Source organism: Macaca thibetana, chromosome 19 (genome assembly GCF_024542745.1).
Source record: "Macaca thibetana thibetana isolate TM-01 chromosome 19, ASM2454274v1, whole genome shotgun sequence".
NCBI lineage: Eukaryota > Metazoa > Chordata > Mammalia > Primates > Cercopithecidae > Macaca > Macaca thibetana.
The window spans coordinates 23,991,223-24,009,007 of record NC_065596.1 but is presented as its reverse complement, the minus strand read 5'-3'; the positions used below and the strand labels follow the sequence as shown (position 1 = coordinate 24,009,007).

Here is a 17,785-nt window from a genome sequence, read left to right as displayed (position 1 = left end):
GTGGTGGCAGAGGGCACACAGAAGGCAGAGGGAAGGAAGAGCCAGCAGGGCCCCCAGTGGGAAGGGGCCACGGGGACTTGAAGCAAGTGGCACAGAGCACATGGCAGCTGCAGGGGCAACTCACGCCTCCTGCCTGGGGTTGGTCCGGGTCCCACCGAGATGGCCTCACCTCTCTCAGGACACAGCAGGTGGCCACCAGCCACAACCACTCCGCACAGCCACACGCGGTGTGACGCCACAGTGACAGCATCCTAAGTGACCTCTGCAATCACCCTCGGTCCTCTCTAGCACCCTCTGGGTAGGGGTCGAGGCAGGCTCTCTGGGCAACAGTTCCTGCCTCAGTCAGGGGCTGGCTTTCTACTCCTGCAACCAGGAGCCTAACAAGGGGCAGGCAGGCGACCACATCAAACGAGGCCCCAGTCCGGACGGCGAGTTGACAACAACCCCGCAGGCTCGAGATCCACACCGAGCCCCCGGAGAGGCGGTCTGCAGGGTCTGAGGAGGATCTGGCCCTTATCTGACTTGCCATTTAACAGGAGAGCTAAGGCAGAGGAGGGCAAAGAGGGAAGCGGCTGGGAATGACAAAGGGCCACCAACAGGGAGGCTCTGAGCAGCCTGGGATCCCCAAGTTCATTTCCGGGTGACTCCGAGCTCCTAGAACTTAACACGGAATACGGACTTCATGGATCTTCTTCCTCCTGCTGCCTCTGCCTGGTGTCCAGGTGCAAGTCTACTCTCCAAGTGGGTTCCCAGAGACCCTATTTCACTCACTGAGAACACTCCGCATGCTTCCCTCTGAGTTCACTCCCAGGAAAGACAAAGTCCTCTGTTTTGTCAAAGTGGAAGCAGGAAAAAGATAGGGAGCAGGCCAAGGGTATTCCAGGCAACAAAAAAAGCGAAGGAAGCGCAAACAGCATTCTAGAAACAAGGTCCAGAGGACAACAGGCCACAGACCCAGGCATCCACCAGGGTCTTCAGGGGGCAGAAGCAGCAGGCAGCTACTCAGCATAAAGCCTGCACCAGAGGCCTGAGTGCAGAGCACAGACCAGCCCTTCTCCCAGGGCAGCCCCCAAAGGTGGAGACTGCACCAGAAAACACAAGGGGCCACCCTTGTAAGCTTAACCCCACAGGACAGGGCGGCAGGTTCCACTCGCCAAGATGGCTGCACCTACCCCTCCCATGCCACAAGCTCTCCCCAGTGTGACTGGAACCTCCTCCTCCTAAGACCATGCTTGACCCTCCTCCCCATCCACACCAACTCAAGTGCCAGGCCTTTGCTGGACCGCCCAGCATCCCACTCCTCCGTCTGACCAACGCACCCTGGGCGCCCACTCTGGGCTCAGCAAGGCAGTGGCGAGGTGCTTAACCCGAGAAACAAGTTCCACCTGCCTCCACCCACATGGTGTTGCTAGTTTTGGACACAGATAACAAACGAGTGGACATGTATGGCACCGAGAAGAGAAAACAGGGCGCAGGAGCTCTGCAACTGTGGGTCAGGGAAGGCCTGGGGGGCCTGAGTAGAGGTTGAACCATTCGTTGGCAGCGCCCAAAGGGGTAGAGTGCACCAGCAAACAGAAGCCCAGCGCCCTAGACTCGGGGGATCAGTGGGGACCACCCCACAGGGCTGCAGGACTCAGCAAGGAGGACCATTTTATCCCAGGGAGCATGAAAAGCCGTGGATGGTTTTAGGCAAGAGCAAAAGACCGTGCTCTTAGGTTTTTTGTTTTTTTTTTTTTGAGACGGAGTCTCACTCTGTCGCCCAGGCTGGAGTGCAGTGGCCGGATCTCAGCTCACTGCAAGCTCCTCCACCTCCCAGGTTTACGCCATTCTCCTGCCTCAGCCTCCCGAGTAGCTGGGACTACAGGCGCCCGCCACCTCGCCCGGCTAGTTTTTTGTATTTTTTAGTAGAGATGGGGTTTCACCGTGTTAGCCAGGATGGTCTCGATCTTCTGACCTCGTGATCCACCCGTCTCGGCCTCCCAAAGTGCTGGGATTACAGGCTTGAGCCACCGCGCCCGGCCAGTGCTCTTAGGTTTTTTAAAGATTAATCTAGTAGAGTATGAAGCATTCCCGTCTGCCACTCTGGTGCTTATGATTATTCTGGGATACTGATACATAATAAAGTAACTAGTACTGATTATGTGCTATTAAGTTGCAAATTGCCATTTTTATGGGTTAAAAACAGCGGAATATTGTCAACTTCACAAGGTTCAACTTGTATGTACAAGCCATTGCGGCAGGACCTCATCAGACCTCCTAGCTCTGAAGATCGACCATTAACTTCCCATTTCAGAGATGAGGAAAAGGAAGTTCTGCGTCACTGGGCAACCTGCCCAAGACCACACAGAACAAGTCCGGTGGTCAGAGAGGCTGCCACGGCTCCTCACGCTCAGCATCCTCACACTAGTTGGTCCGAACCCATCCACCTCTCTCTCTGACCAGACTCTGCATCCCTGTAGCACAGGCCCTGTCGGCCCCATTCACTGCGAGATCCTCAGGCTGAGGACAGAGCAGGACCGCCTTAGAAAAATCAAATTCACTCGACAGGGCACCACCCCAAACTGGAAAACAGGGTTACCAGGAGCAGCCAGACCACAAGGAGCTCAGCCCAGGGCGAAACAGCCACACGGCAGGTCTGGGGGAGGCTGGCTTGGGAGTCTGACTTGTGCCATCCCAGACACGGAGCTACCTGCGAGGCCATGTGTGTTGCCCAAATGCCACCCCACTCCCAGCAAAGATGCCAGGAGCACAACTCATTGGACGACCACATCGCTGCAGGGCCACTGGGAGACGCGGCTTCTGCCTCCGAGCCTGGAGGCCAGCCACCATCCGCATGGGGACTGTCTCTCTAAACGTCTCCTCCAAAAGAACTCACTCTTTTTTTTTTTTTTTTTTGGAGACGGAGTCTCGCTCTGTCACCCAGGCTGGAGTGCAGTGGCCGGATCTCAGCTCACTGCAAGCTCCGCCTCCCGGGTTCACGCCATTCTCCTGCCTCAGCCTCCCGAGTAGCTGGGACTACAGGCGCCTGCCACCTCGCCCGGCTACGTTTTTGTATTTTTAGTAGAGACAGGGTTTCACTGTGTTACCCAGGATGGTCTCGATCTCCTGACCTCGTGATCCGCCCGTCTCGGCCTCCCAAAGTGCTGGGATTACAGGCTTGAGCCACCGCGCCCGGCCAAGAACTCACTCTTGATGAAGGAGATCTGCCTGGTGAGATCTGGCCTAGCATCGAGACACCTACACTGTCTCTGGCACAAACACAGGGCCTGTTACTGCCCCTGAGGTCGTCACCAGGGGGAGAGAATGGCCAGGCCTGCCTTCCACAACACCCACTCGTATGGTGCCAAGACATAAACACGCAACGTGGCACCAGGGCCAGGCCGCAGTTCCAATCCCGGCTTCCCATGAGGCGGCTGTGCCCGGCTGGGTGGGCACCTTTTCCTACGGGCCCCTGCGGCCCAGACAGGATCCGCTCTTGAGTCTGCCTGCCTGTCTTAACTTCTGCACACGCAAGTCACGCACTGAGTCCCACCGACTGACACCTCGCAGCCGCCGCGCCTTCGCCTACATTCTCTCTTTCCGTCTTCACCGGGACCCTCTAGGGTGAAAGTTAAGTCCACACAGGCTCACCCACCACTCCGACATCCAAAAAAGCTCCAAAAGCGGAAGTTTCTTCCTTCCTGGTTTGACCTGACACGAAGCTATCTGTTGTCTTATCCTAGACAGTCCTAGGTGTGTGTGATCAAACATCACAGTCCAAAATCCCACAGATCCTCAAATCGCAAAAATTCTGGATTCCAAAATATAGCTGGCCCCCGGCTTGTTTCCAGGACGAGGGAGGAGGCTCCAGAAGTAACTTCGTGCCCGGGAGAGGCTGGTCCAACTCTGCTGAGATCAGCCCCGACGCTCTCTAGGCCCCGGCGGACCCACCCACCCTGCGCCCAGTTTGTGCCAGGCGGGTCCGCGTCGGGGGTTCAAATCCCGCCCTGGGTCTGACCCAGCCCCGCCGGGGGGCTCGCGGGCGGCGGAGGCGCGGTGGGTCCACCGGGATCCCGACGGGGAGCGCGGGGCGCCCGGCGGCCCCAGCACTTGGCAAAGTTGGCAAACGCGCGGGAGGGGAGGCCTGCGCGCCGCGGGGCCGGGGCCGGGAACGGGAGTCGGACCCTGGAGCGGGGCCGCGCGCCCACCGGACCCCAGACCCCGGCCCCGCCCCGCGTCCCTCCCCTCCCCCACTCCGGCCCCCGCCCGCCCCGCGCCGCCGCGCATGCGCACTGCAGCCCGCGATGTGGCAGCCGGGGGAGTGGGGGGGGCCGGGCCGGGGGCGGCCGCCGACGGAGCCCCGCGCCCCTCCGGCCCCGGAAGGGCCAGGCGCCCCGGCCGGCCTCAGAGCTCCAGAGCGGGGCTCTCTGTCCCCGGGGCCCACTGCGAGGCAGAGCCACGGCTGCGGGGGGCGCGGACGCGCGGGGGCGGGGGGCCGGCTCCCCCGGCCCGCTCACTCACCTCCGCCATGGCCGTGTGTGCGCGGGAGGCGGCGGCCGCGCCGGGATCCCCGGATGCGGGGCCGCGCACTCATTGGCTGTGGAGCCTGGAGGGCGGGGTCGGGGCGGAGCCTGGAGGGGGCGGAGAGCGGGCCGGGCGCGTAGTAGGTGCGCGGGCGCGGGCGCGCAGCCGAGCGTAGCCGGCGGCTTGTGGCGAGCTTGCGGTGTCTTCCCGGCCGTCTCTGCTGGACCCTGGCCTTGGCCTTGGCGGAGGAGGATGCATTCCATAAAAATACGAATTCCTGATAATCACACCTGCGTGGGGACCACGTGGGCCCGTGTGACCTCTCCAATCCCTTGGGTGCTCACTGTTAATACCCCGCGTTGCAGACTAGGAAACTGAGGCCCAGGGCGACTGGCCACCCAGAGTGTCAGTGATAGAGCCAGAATTGGTGTCCGGCCGGCGTGGTTCTGGAACTTTCTGCACTTTTGCACCCGTGATGAGCAAACTAGCGCGCGGAGGAACCAATTGGGGAGCTTGGGAACATGCACCCGCCGGAGAGCCCAAGGCGGGAGGCAGGGAGGTGGGCTTGACCCCAGGGCCATTTGGCTCTGCAGCCCGTCGTTGTTTCGCAGATTGAACATTTCTGGAACACGTGCACGTTCTGATCCTGTGCTAGGCCGGGGGGTGGGGGGGATTTGATGGAGACAGCCCTAACGCCTGTCTTCAGGGCGTTTAGAGGGGAGGATGGGAAGGCAAGGACTCGCCACACTTTAAATTTGAGACACATAAGTGCCGTGAATCTTCGGGGCGCACGATGCAGAGAGAGGATAGGAAGCGGGGCGTGAAGAGGCAGGGGCCAGGTGGGAGATGTGGGGCCTGGACCAGAGAGACTTGGGAAGGTGGACCCCACAAGACTCGCTGATGGAGCGAAGCTGGACAGAGTGAAGGATGGCCTCCAGATGTGTGGCTTGCACAAATGAGTGGAGGGCGGTTCCTACTGAGACCAGGAAGAAGGGATTTGGGGACCAGGAAGAAGGGAATGAGTCTCATTCATGTTTCCCAGTCATCGGCCAGTGAATGGTGAGAAGTTGACATGCACCACCCTTGATGCCTGATACACAAGCATTACTCAGTCCTCTGAGAATTCGCCAACCACTCTGGAGGGGCCTACCCTCACTCCTTTTTTGATTTACATCATTCAGATTGAGGGTTCTGGCCCTTGTGTTCAAGAGTCCTCACTGATTTGTGCAACAGTTGGTTCCTTATTTTTCATTTATTATTATTAATTCAGCCATTCTGTGAACTAAACACGTATCTTATGCAGTCCTCAACTGGGTGGGTAGCCAGAGGTCCTGTGAAGCAGGGAAAAGCATGAACAGATATGAGTGAGGTGCTGTGCTGAGGGGCCGAACCCAAGGGCTTGAGTCCGCCCGGCACAACCGGAGAAGATTCCTAGGAGAGGGCTTGGCAAGAATCATCACAAAGATGTCAAATGAGGACTTGGGTGAAGAGAAGGGTATTGTGGTCTGGTATGGTGGCTCATACCCGTAGTCCTAACACTTGGGGAGGCCGAGGTGGGAGGATCACTTGAGTTTGAGACCAGCCTGGGCAACACGGTGAAACCCTGTCTCTATTATCCATGCGTGGTGCAAGTGCCCATCATCCCAGCTACTCTGTGGAGGCTAAGGCAGGAGAATCACTTGAACCCGGGAGGCAGAGGTTGCGGCGAGCTAAGATCACTGCACTCCAGCCTGGGAAACAGAGTGAGACACTTTTTCTTATTTTTATTTATTTATTTATTTTTTTTTTTTGAGACGGAGTCTCGCTCTGTCGCCCAGGCTCTAATGCAGTGGCACGATCTCGGCTCACTGCAAGCTCCGCCTCCCGGGTTCACGCCATTCTCCTGCCTCAGCCTCCCGAGTAGCTGGGACTACAGGCGCCTGCCACCGCGCCCGGCTGATTTGTTTGTATTTTTAGTAGAGTCGGGGTTTCACCATGTTAGCCAGGATGGTCTCGATCTCCTGACCTCGTGATCCGCCCGCCTTGGCCTCCCAAAGTGCTGGGATTACAGGCGTGAGCCACCGCGCCTGGCCTCAGAATGAGACACTGTTAAAAAAAAAAAAAAAACTTGGCCGGGCGCGGTGGCTCACGCCTGTAATCCCAGCACTCTGGGAGGCCGAGGCGGGCGGATCACAAGGTCAGGAGATGGAGACCACGGTGAAACCCCGTCTCTACTGAAAATACAAAAAATTAGCCGGGCGCGGTTGTGGGCGCCTGTAGTCCCAGCTACTCGGGAGGCTGAGGCAGGAGAATGGCGTGAACCCGGGAGGCGGAGCTTGCAGTGAGCCGAGATCGCGCCACTGCACTCCAGCCTGGGCGACAGAGCGAGACTCCGTCTCAAAAAAAAAAAAAAAAAAAAAAAAACTTTAAAAATTAGGGGGCATGATGGTAACGTGCCTGTAGTCCCAGCTACTCCGGAGGCCGAGGTGGGAGGATCACTTGAGCCCAGGAGGGCGAGGCTGCAGTGAGCAGTGATTGTGCTGCTGCATCCCAGCCTGGGCAACAGAGTGAGACCTGTCTCAAAAAAAAAAAAAAAAAAAAAAAAGTGAAAGATATTTTAAGGTCTGAAAGTCTGTGTCCGTAGACTGTTAGTCACAGTGGAGAAATGAGGCCACTTGTTGGGCAGGTGATAAAACTCAGCATCCCTGGTAAAGGGCAGGTGCACACCATGTGCACCTGGGTGTGGTTTCCAGAGCAGGACACGGCATCACTGAATCCGGCCAGGAGTGCACAACCCGTATCTACATACGAAGAAATTTCAGACAAACCCAAATAAGGAACACTCTGTTAAACGAGAGGGACTGTATTCTTCAAAAATGTTAATGCCACAGCCGGGCGTGGTAGTGGGTGCCTATAATCCTAGCTACTCAGGAGGCTGAGGCAGGAGAATCACTTGAACCCAGGAGGCAGAGGTTGCAGTGAGCTGAGATCACACCACTACACTCCAGCCTGGGTGACAAGAGCAAAACTCCATCTCAAACAAAACAGGTCGGGTGCGGTGGCCTGTAATCCCAGCACTTTGGGAGGCTGAAGCAGGCAGATCACGAGGTCAGGAGTTCAAGACCAGTCTGACTAGCATGGTGAAACCTCATCTCTACTAAAATAATACAAAAATTAGCCTGGTGTGGTGGTGCACACCCGTAGTCCCAATTACTCGGGAGGCTGAGGCAAGAGAATCGCTTGAACCCGGGAGGCGGAGGTTGCAGTGAGCTGAGATCATGCCACTGCACCCCAGCCTGGGCGACAGAGCAAGACTCTGTCTCAAAAACAACAACAACAACAACAACAAAAACTCACAAAAACAACAAAAATGTTAATGCCAGAAAAAACAAACCTGTGAAAATCTTTTTTTTTTTTTTTGAGATGGTGTCTCACTCTGTCGCCCAGGCTGGAGTGCAGGGGCACAATCTCGGCTCATTGCAAGCTCTGCCTCCCGGGTTCACGCCATTCTCCTGCCTCAGCCTCCCGAGTAGCTGGGATTACAGGTGCGTGCCACCACACCTGGCTAATTTTTGTATTTTTAGTAGAGATGGGGTTTCACCATGTTGGCCAGCATGGTCTTGATCTCCTGACCTCATGATCCACCCGCCTCAGCCTCCCAAAGTGCTGGGATTACAGGCGTGAGCCACCATGCCCGGCCTGTGTAAATCTTTTATTAATGTCAAATAACTGATCCTAGATGGATCCAGCAGTGGAGGGGAAAATGCTACAAAGGACATTATCAAGTCAGCTGATGAAGTTGGAGTTCAGATGTAGATTAAAAGATTGCATCAATGTCGAGTTTACTGAAATCAGCAACTGTCCTGTGCTTTCCATAAGACATTCCTCTTATTTGAAAATTCACACTGAAGCCTATAGGGGAAAAGTGCCATGTTATATGCAACTTGCTCTAAAATGGTTCAGAAAACCACCCCGTCTCTACTAAAAAAAATACAAAAAACTAGCCGGGCAAGGTGGTGGGCGCCTGTAGTCCCAGCTACTCGGGAGGCTGAGGCAGGAGAATGGCATAAACCCGGGAGGCGGAGCTTGCAGTGAGCTGAGATGGCGCCAATGCACTCCAGCCTGGGCGACGGAGCGAGACTCCATCTCAAAAAAAAAAAAAAGTAAACCATTTCATTTTATTTCTACAAAATGCACAGAAAAATGATGAGGTGAACAAGGCAGCGGAGTGTGGAAATGGGTGTGGAGGGTTTTTGTTTTTGTTTCTGTTTTTTGCGAGACAGGCTCTTGCTCTGTCGCCCAGGCTGGAGTGCAGTGGTGCGAGCTCAGTTCACTGCCACCTCCGCCTCCCGGGTTCAAGTGATTATCCTGCCTCAGCTCCGGAATAGCTGAGATTACAGATGCGCACCACCACGCCCAGCTTACGTGTGTATTTTTAGTGGAGACTGGGTTTTACCATGTTGGCCAAGCTGGTCTCAAAGTCCTGACCTCAAGCGATCCGCCCGCCTCAGCCTCCCAAAGTGCTGGGATTACAGATGTGAGCCACCGTGCCCGGCCAGTACAGAGGGTTTCGACTATAGTCATTCTTGCAATTATTCCATGAGCATAAAATGAAGTAAAACTCAGAAAATAAAGAGCAGTGAATCTTGAGCAGAGACCTTAAGAGGAGAGGCTGGAGAGGGTGCCCCTGGCCGTGGCACAGTGGTCTGGGCGGACACCTCACGTTGGAGGAGATATGCCGGCATGTGCCTCCACTCAAGCCTCCCTGTTTCTTCTCTGCCTGGTTTTCATGGTCAGCGGGCAGCTGCCAAGTTTGACAGAGGCGTGGTGTCCCGGGATGAGGGTCCAGGTCACCACATCGCTAGGCCTCTTGGAGCAGACGGAGAATGTGTGGTGGGGCTGAGGGTGATGAATCCATTGCAGCCCCGAGGCAGCAGGGGGCGCTGTAGTTCACCCAAGCAACGTTTTTCCTTCACATTTTCCCCAGAAAAAGAGGCCTCACGGGATCCTGGAGGAGTGGTGAGTAATGTAGTGGATGCTGGGTGCACCATCACACCCTCCCCTACACAAGCACTCGTCTCCCCCTCTGCTCGGGGTCAAGTGTCCCTCTGAGGAGCTGCCCACATCAGCGACTGGTTGGTTCAGATCTATACTCAGGCACCTGTGACCAACTGGGCTCAACCATGAGGCTGCAGAGGTCCTGCAGGATTAGAGGAGGTTCGGTCATCTCAGCTCGCTCCTCCCTCCCTCCAGCCCTGCTTCCTTCACTCTCTGACAGGTTTTGACCCCAAGGGTAACCCCCACAATACTCCTGCACATAATCTGTGTCTCAACGTCTATTTCCTGGAGACCTAACCTGTGCCACAAAACATGAGTCACGTTTTGAAAGGTTTGAAAAAACAAACAAGGCTGGGTGCGGTGGCTCACGCCTGTAATCCCAGCACTTTGGAAGGCTGAGGCGGGCGGATCACAAGGTCAAGAGATCGAGACCAGCCTGGCCAACAGGACGAAAATCCATCTCTACTAAAAATACAAAAAGTAGCCAGGCGTGGTGGCAGATGCCTGTAGGCCCAGCTACTCGGAATGCTGAGGCAGGAGAATCACTTGAACCCGGGAGGCAGAGGTTACAGTGAGCCAAGATCACACCACTGCACTCCAGCCTGGACGACAGAGCAAGACATCGTCTCAAAAAAAAAAAAAAAAAAAAAAGCATCTTAGTCTATTTATGCTGATAAAGCACCACGGATGAGGTAGTTTATATATATATTTTAAAAACACATTTATTTATCACAGTTCTGGAGGCTGGAAAGCCTTGATCAAGGCACCAGCATTTTTGTGTCTGGTGAGAGCCTGGTCTTTGCTCCCAAGATGGTGCCTCGTACAGCATTTTCCAAAGGGAGGAATGCCGAACCCTCACATGGCAGAAGGGATGGGCAGAGAGTGCTCCCTTTGACCTTGAGCCCTTTTTTTCTTTCTTTTTTTCTTTTTTTGAGACGGAGTTTTGCCTTTGTCACCCAGGCTGTGCAATGGCGCAATCTCGGTGCACTGCAACCTCCACCTCCCAGGTTCAAGCAATTCTCCTGCCTCAGCCTCCCAAGTAGCTGGGGTTACAGGCGTGCACCACCACACCAGGCTAGTTTTTGTATTTTTAGTAGAGACGGGGTTTCACCATGTTGGCCAGGCTGGTCTCGAACTCCTGACCTCAAGTGATCCACCCTCGCCTCGGCCTCCCAAAGTGCTGAGATTACAGGCATGAGTCACTGCCTGGCCGACCTTGAGCCCTTTTATAAGGGTGCTAATCTATTCCTGAGGGCAGAGCCCTGATGACTTAATCACCTGCCAAAGGTCTCACCTTTTAATACAATTGCACCGGGGGTTAAGTTTCAACATGAATTTTGGAGAGACACAGTCATTCAAACCAGAGCAAAACAAATTGAAGATGTAATGCAATGAGAGAGAAGATGGCTATAAAAGAAAATTAATAGAAAAAAAAAAATAGGGTCAGGTGTGGTGGCTCATACCTGTAATACCAGCACTTTGGGAGACCGAGGTGGGGGATCGCTTGAGCCTAGGAATTCAAGACCAGCCTGGGCAACATAATGAGACCCAATCTCTACCGAAAAACAACAACGAGAATAACAAATACACACACAGAAATATATACATACACACAAATATACACACACACAAAAATATATATATACACACACATACATATACACACACAAATATATACATACACACAAATATACACACACAAAAATATATACACACACAAATATATATACACACACATACACACACATATACACACACATACACACACAAATATACACACACATATACACACACACAAATATACATACCCACAAATACATATACACACACACGTATATACACACACATATATACACACACATATACACACACATATACACACAAATATATACACCCACAAATACATATACACACACGTATATACACACACATATATACACACACGTGTACATATATATTAAAAAAGAAAAGGAGAAAATATAAAACAAAAGAAAACAAAACAAAATAGAAAGTGTAAGAAATATGATGAAAAACAAAGATGAAGCATTTATCCTATCAAGAGACTTAAACAGGCTAAACTCAGAAAGGATCACAGGACAAATCTCAACCTCTTGAGCACACGTAGGGGTAAACCTGAGACACAGTGAGTCAGTGTTCCCGTCCACTAGGCATGGGTGCCTCACTGCCAGCATGCTGGTGGGTGATCTGGCCCCCAGATCCAACTTTAGAATCTGCTTTCTCAAATTCCTTTTGCAGGTCAGAGTCTCCAGGAAGTGAATGCTGAGACAGAGATTTGTATGCAGGAAATTCCGACAGGAGGGCCCTCAGGATGGGCACCTGTGGGGAAGTGAAGGCGGCGGGGCGGAGAGAGAAGGGTCTGCAGCACAGGAGCTATGGAGGCTTCCGGCTGTGGAGCTGGGCTGGCCCCTCAGAGCTGTCCCCTACGGGGGCACGGGACAAAGGCTTTGTACTCGTGCACTGACCAGTCACTGGGGAGGGAGAGAAGGTGACCATAGGGACCAGTTGTCTTCAGGCAAGGATGGTTCCCAGAGGCTGGAGGACGAGGGCTGAGTTCTGGGGCTGATCTTCTGGCTGGTGTGCCACAGCTCCGCTACATCTCGTTCTGAGAATTTAAATGGCTTGTATTTTTATTCTAGTGATCACCTTTGTTATTTATTTATTTATTTATTTATTTATTTATTTATTTATTTTATTTTTGAGACAGAGTCTGGCTCTGTCGCCCAGGCTGGAGTGCAGTGGCCGGATCTCAGCTCACTGCAAGCTCCGCCTCCCGGGTTCCCGCCATTCTCCTGCCTCAGCCTCCCGAGTAGCTGGGACTACAGGCGCCCGCCACCTCGCCCGGCTAGTTTTTTGTATTTTTTAGTAGAGACGAGGTTTCACCGTGTTAGCCAGGATGGTCTCGATCTCCTGACCTCGTGATCCGCCCGTCTCGGCCTCCCAAAGTGCTGCGATTACAGGCTTGAGCCACCGTACCCGGCCGTGATCACCTTTATAATTACAATTTCATATAATCTACTTAATTCCATTCCTTCAGACCAACACTATTACAAATGTGATACAATTTAAAATTTTCTAGTAACCACATTAAAAAGGTAAAAAGACACAAGTAAAATTAATTGTAATATGTTATTTAATACAAATATCTATATTCTTTCCCACATGTAATCAATATAAAATTATTGAGATATTTACACTCTGTTTTCCACACTGTTTCCAATCTCTGGTGTGTGTTTTACACTTATAGGACACTGCAATTCAAAGTAGCCACATTTTAGTTGCCCGAAAACCGCATGTGACTACAAGACTGCACAGTGCAGAATACTTCTAATTTGCCCTATTCCCTCTCCCCTAAATTACAGAATCCTACTTAATTACATTGATTCTCTTCCTGTTTAACATTATGCGCTTTAATATACTTACATTTCTATTACTGGAATAATCCATTTTAAATACTTTTTTTGATGAGAGAATGTCTATACCTGTACCACTTCCTATTCTCTCTGCCCCCCTCACTTTTGGTTAACTATACCCTTTCTAGTTTAAAGATTTATAACATCTACATTTGTAGCCATTCTTCTTAGATTTGATTTAATGCCAATCCTCAAGCCAGACGGACTCAGCGCTCAGCATCAGTTCTCTAGCTGTGGCTTCTCCATTTTCTCTCAGGTGGCTGAAAGTCGTTCTTAAAATAGTTTCTTCAGGAAGTTCCTTAAATTCTTGCATGCTCTAAGACATTTGTCTGATGTTTTTATTTTATTTATTTATTTATTTAAAGATGGAGTCTCACTCTCTCACCCAACTGGAGTGCAGTGGCGCAACCTCGACTCACTGCAACTTCAGCTCACCGCAACCTCTTCCTTCTGGGTTTAAGCAATTCTCCTGCCTCAGTCTCCCGAGTAGCTGGGATTACAGGCGCCCGCCACCACACCCAGCTAATTTTTGTATTTTTAGTAGAGATGGGGTTTCACCACGTTGGCCAGGCTGGTCTCAAACTCCTGACCTCAGGTGATCCGCCCGCCTCAGCTTCCCAAAGTGCTGGGATTACAGGCATGAGCCACCACACTTGGCTGATGTCTTTATTTTTTTAATGACAGTTTGGCTGAGTATAAAATTATTTCTCCAGATCATCATAATTCAAAATTAAGTCCTCCGGAACTTTGTAGACATTTTTCTATTGACTTCTAGCAATGAATGTTGCTGAAATAAAGTCTGGGCTTTTCCCTTTTAAGTCACTTGGTCTTAGTATCTTGATGTGCTCAGGTGTAAGCCATTTAGTGTCATTTTTCCTGGGACATGGTGAGTTATTCCAACCTATAGATGAAAATCTTGTATTTCTGGGGTTTTCTTAAATTATAAATTTAGATATTTGCTGTATTCCATTATTTTCTATCTCTTCTTTGAGAATATCATTTTTATATATGTAGCATGGCCTTTTTCTAGTTTCCAAATCTTCTCTCTGACCCTTTATGATGATCTGTTGTTTTCACGTATTGTGTTAGCTTTTGTCAATCCTGTCTTCCACGTCCTTTTACTATTATGTCTTCTGCAATGTCTGTTCTCCTTAAGGCAATTTAGACTTCATTGTAACTAATTTAGACTTTCATTTGTTTCCCTAAATTCTGCAACCTCATGTTAATCTCCTTCTGTTTCCTTTCCGTATCTTCTATGAACTCCTGTAATTCCTGCTTTATGATAATTTATTTAAATATTTGGTGATTTTTTTTTTTTTTTTTTTGAGACAGAGTCTCACTCTGTCACCCACGCTGGAGTGCAATGGTGCGATCTTGGTTCACTGCAACCTCCATCTCTTGGGTTCAAGTGATTCTCCTGTCTCAGCCTCCCAAGTAGCTGGGATTACAGGCACCCGCCAACTCACCCAGCTAATTTCTGTATTTTTAGTAGAGAAATTTTCACCATGTTGACCAGGCTGGTCTTGAATTCCTAACCTCAACAAGTGATCTGCCCGCTTCAAGTGATTCTCCTGCCTCAGCCTCCCAAGTAGCTGGGATTACAGGCATGAGTCACTGCACCTGGCCTATATTTGATGATTTTTAAACAATACTTATTTTCTCTGTGACATCTCTATTTCAATCCTTTTTTTTTTTTTTTTTTTTTTTTTTTGAGAGATGGAGTTTCACTCTTGTTGCCCAGGTTGGAGTGCAATGGCTCAATCTTGGCTCGCCACAACCTCCGCCTCCCAAGTTCAAGCGATTCTCCTGCCTCAGCCTCCCAAGTAGCTGGGATCACAGGCACGCACCACCACGCCTGGCTAGTTTTTTACTTTTGTAGAGACGGGGTTTCTCCATGTTGGTCAGGCTGATCTTGAACTCCCGATCTCAGGTGATCTGCTCACCTCAGCCTCCCAAAGTGCGGGGATTATAAGCGTGAGCCACCGCACCCAGCCTCAATCCCATCCTTTACTTTCTCATCTTTGAATAAGGGTGATCTCCCTAAACCAGCCTTTATTTTATTTATTTATTTATTTATTTATTTATTTTATTTATTTATTTTTGAGACAGAGTCTCGCTCTGTCACCCAGGCTGGATTGCAGTGGCATGAGCTCGGCTCACTGCAAGCTCTGCCTCCCGGGCTCACGCCATTCTCCTGCCTCAGCCTCCCAAGTAGCTGGAATTACAGGCATGTGCCACCACACCTGACTAGTTTTTTATTTTTGTAGAGACAGGGTTTCTCCATGTTGGTCAGGCTGGTCTCAAACTCCCGACCTCAGGTGATCCACCCACCTCGGCCTCCCAAAGTCCTGGGATTACACACGTGAGCCACCGCACCCGGCCACCTGCTCTTAACATTCTGAGAAAGAATTATTGGTGGCCGGGCACGGTGGCTCACGTGTGTAATCCCAGCACTTTGGGAGGCCGAGGTGGGAGGATTACGAGGTCAGGAGATCGAGACCATCCTGGCTAACACGGTGAAACTCCGTCTCTACTAAAGAATACAAAAAGTTACCCGGGCGTGGTGGCGGGCGCCCATAGTCCCAGCTACTTGGGAGGCTGAGGCAGGAGAATGACGTAAACCCGGGAGGCGGAGCTTGCAGTGAGCCGAGATGGCGCCACTGCACTCCAGCCTGGGCGACACAGCGAGACTTCATCTCAAAAAAAAAAAAAAGAAAGAAAGAAAGAATTATTGGTGTTGCCCCTGGACTATGTATTTTGGAAAACTGTCCTTGCAGCTTTGTCTGAGATCTGAGCCCACAGACACCCTTTCCCAGCATTTCTGACACCTTTAGTAACCTTCCCTTTATCATTAATTTATTTTATTAGTTCAGGGTCACACGTCACCATGTTTCTGCAAAGGCAGGTGTGGGCATCTCCATTTCTCATTCTCGTGATTTCTTTTGGGTCGGGACACCCCTGCAGGACTACATCACTGTGTTTATTTGTTCCCCTATTGGTGGACATTCTGGCTCCCTCGTTTTCCACAGCAGCTGTCACTATTTCTGTATATCTATATCTGTCTATCTGTCCATTGAGGGAGAGCACACATTTAATCCTTTGGTTAATTTATTTGTTTCCTAAACAAGAGCAAAGCAATGTTTTCCAGTACAAAGCTGACTAATTTTGTTGCCAAAAGTCAAGAAGAGACCAAAAGCATAGAAGCAACATCTGAAGCAGTAGTGCCCATAGTGAAAAGAGGAACAAGATGGTCTATTGAAAAGAAGCCATGAAATCCAACACAAAACTTTCCCTCTCTTCTCTTCTCTTCTTTTTGAAAGAGAGTCTCACTCTGTCGCCCAGGCTGGAGTGCAGTGATGCGATCTCGGCTCACTGCAACCTCCGCCTCCAGGATTCAAGTGATTCTCCTGCCTCAGCCTCCTGAGTAGCTGAGACTACAGGCGCCCACCACACCTGGCTAATTTTAGTATTTTTAGTAGAGATGGGGTTTCACCATGTTGCCCAGGCTGGTGTTGAACTCCTGACCTCAGGTGATCCACTCACCCTGGCCTCCCAAAGAGATGGGATTACAGGCATGAGCCACTGCGCCCAGCCCTTTAATTTACTTTTACTTTTAATTTTTATTTATTTTTGAGACAGAAACTCACTCCATCACTGAGGTTGGAGTGCAGTGGTGCCATCTTGGCTCGGTGCAACCTCTGCCTCCTAGGCTCAAGCGATTCTCGTGCCTCAGCTTCCCAAGTAGTTGGGATTATAGGTGCCCGCCACCACGCCCAGCTAATTTGTTTTGTATTTTTAGTAGAGACGGAGTTTCACCATGTTGCCCAGGCTGTTCTCGAACCCCTAACCTCAAGTAATCTGTCCACCTCAGCCTCCCAAAGTGCTAGGATTACAGGTGTGAGCCACCACTCCTGGCCTGGCAATGATGAGTTTTAAAGAATATGCAGGTTATTTTGTTTTTTTTGTTTTGTTTTGTTTTGAGACGGAGTCTCGCTCTGTCACCAGGCTGGAGTGCAGTGGCGCAACCTCCGCTCACCGCAAGCTCTGCCTCCCGGGTTCAAGTGATTCTCCTGCTTAGCCTCCCGAGTAGCTGGGACTGCAGGCATCTGCCACCACACCTGGCGAATTTTCTGTATTTTTAGCAGAGATGGGGTTTCACCATGTTGGCCAGGCTGGTCTCGAACTCCTGACATCGTGATCCACCCACCTCGACCTCCCAAAGTGCTGGGATTACAGGCGTGAGCCACTGTACCCTGCTGGTTTTGGTGGGCATCACCTATCCTGGGCTCTAATGGAGAGAATGTTGCAGAAATCATGTAGGTGCAGGCACAGATGTAGTTGCAGGCACAGATGTAGGTGTAGATGTAGGTGTATATTTTCTCTTGGAAATAGCAAAGCACCAGCCAGGCATGGTGGCTCACGCCTGTAATCCCAGTACTTTGGGAGGCCGAGGCGGGTGGATCACGAGGTCAGGAAATCGAGACCAGCCTGGCCAACACGGTGAAACCCCACCTCTACTAAAAATATAAAAAACTAGCCGGGCGAGGTGGCGGGCGCCTGTAGTCCCAGCTACTCGGGAGGCTGAAGCAGGAAAATGGCGTGAACCCGGGAGGCGGAGCTTGTAGCGAGCTGAGATCGCGCCACTGCACTCCAGCCTGGGCGACACAGCCAGACTCCGTCTCAACAACAAAAAATCGAAGCACCTTGGAACTCTACAGTTTCAAACTCAGAATTCATTACCCACTCCCATATTTTAAAAAAGCTCCTCTCCCAGTGTTCCCTATCTTGGTAAATGGTGATACCACCCCATGAGA

At 51.4% G+C, this 17,785-nt stretch overlaps 1 protein-coding gene across 2 annotated transcripts in view; it reads right to left on the bottom strand.

Moving 5' to 3' along the window:
• Nucleotides 1-4,565, bottom strand: part of MIER2 (MIER family member 2) — a 38,373-nt gene extending 33,808 nt beyond the window's left edge. Inside the window, exon 1 of one of the 2 annotated variants that reach the window (XM_050771142.1) lies at nt 4,501-4,565. In XM_050771142.1, the coding sequence (XP_050627099.1) occupies nt 4,501-4,509 (9 nt within the window). In that variant the 5' untranslated portion in view covers nt 4,510-4,565. The remainder of the gene's footprint in view (nt 1-4,500) is intronic. The other variant, XM_050771144.1, reaches the window with a different exon arrangement.
• Between the last annotated feature and the right edge of the window lie 13,220 nt (nt 4,566-17,785).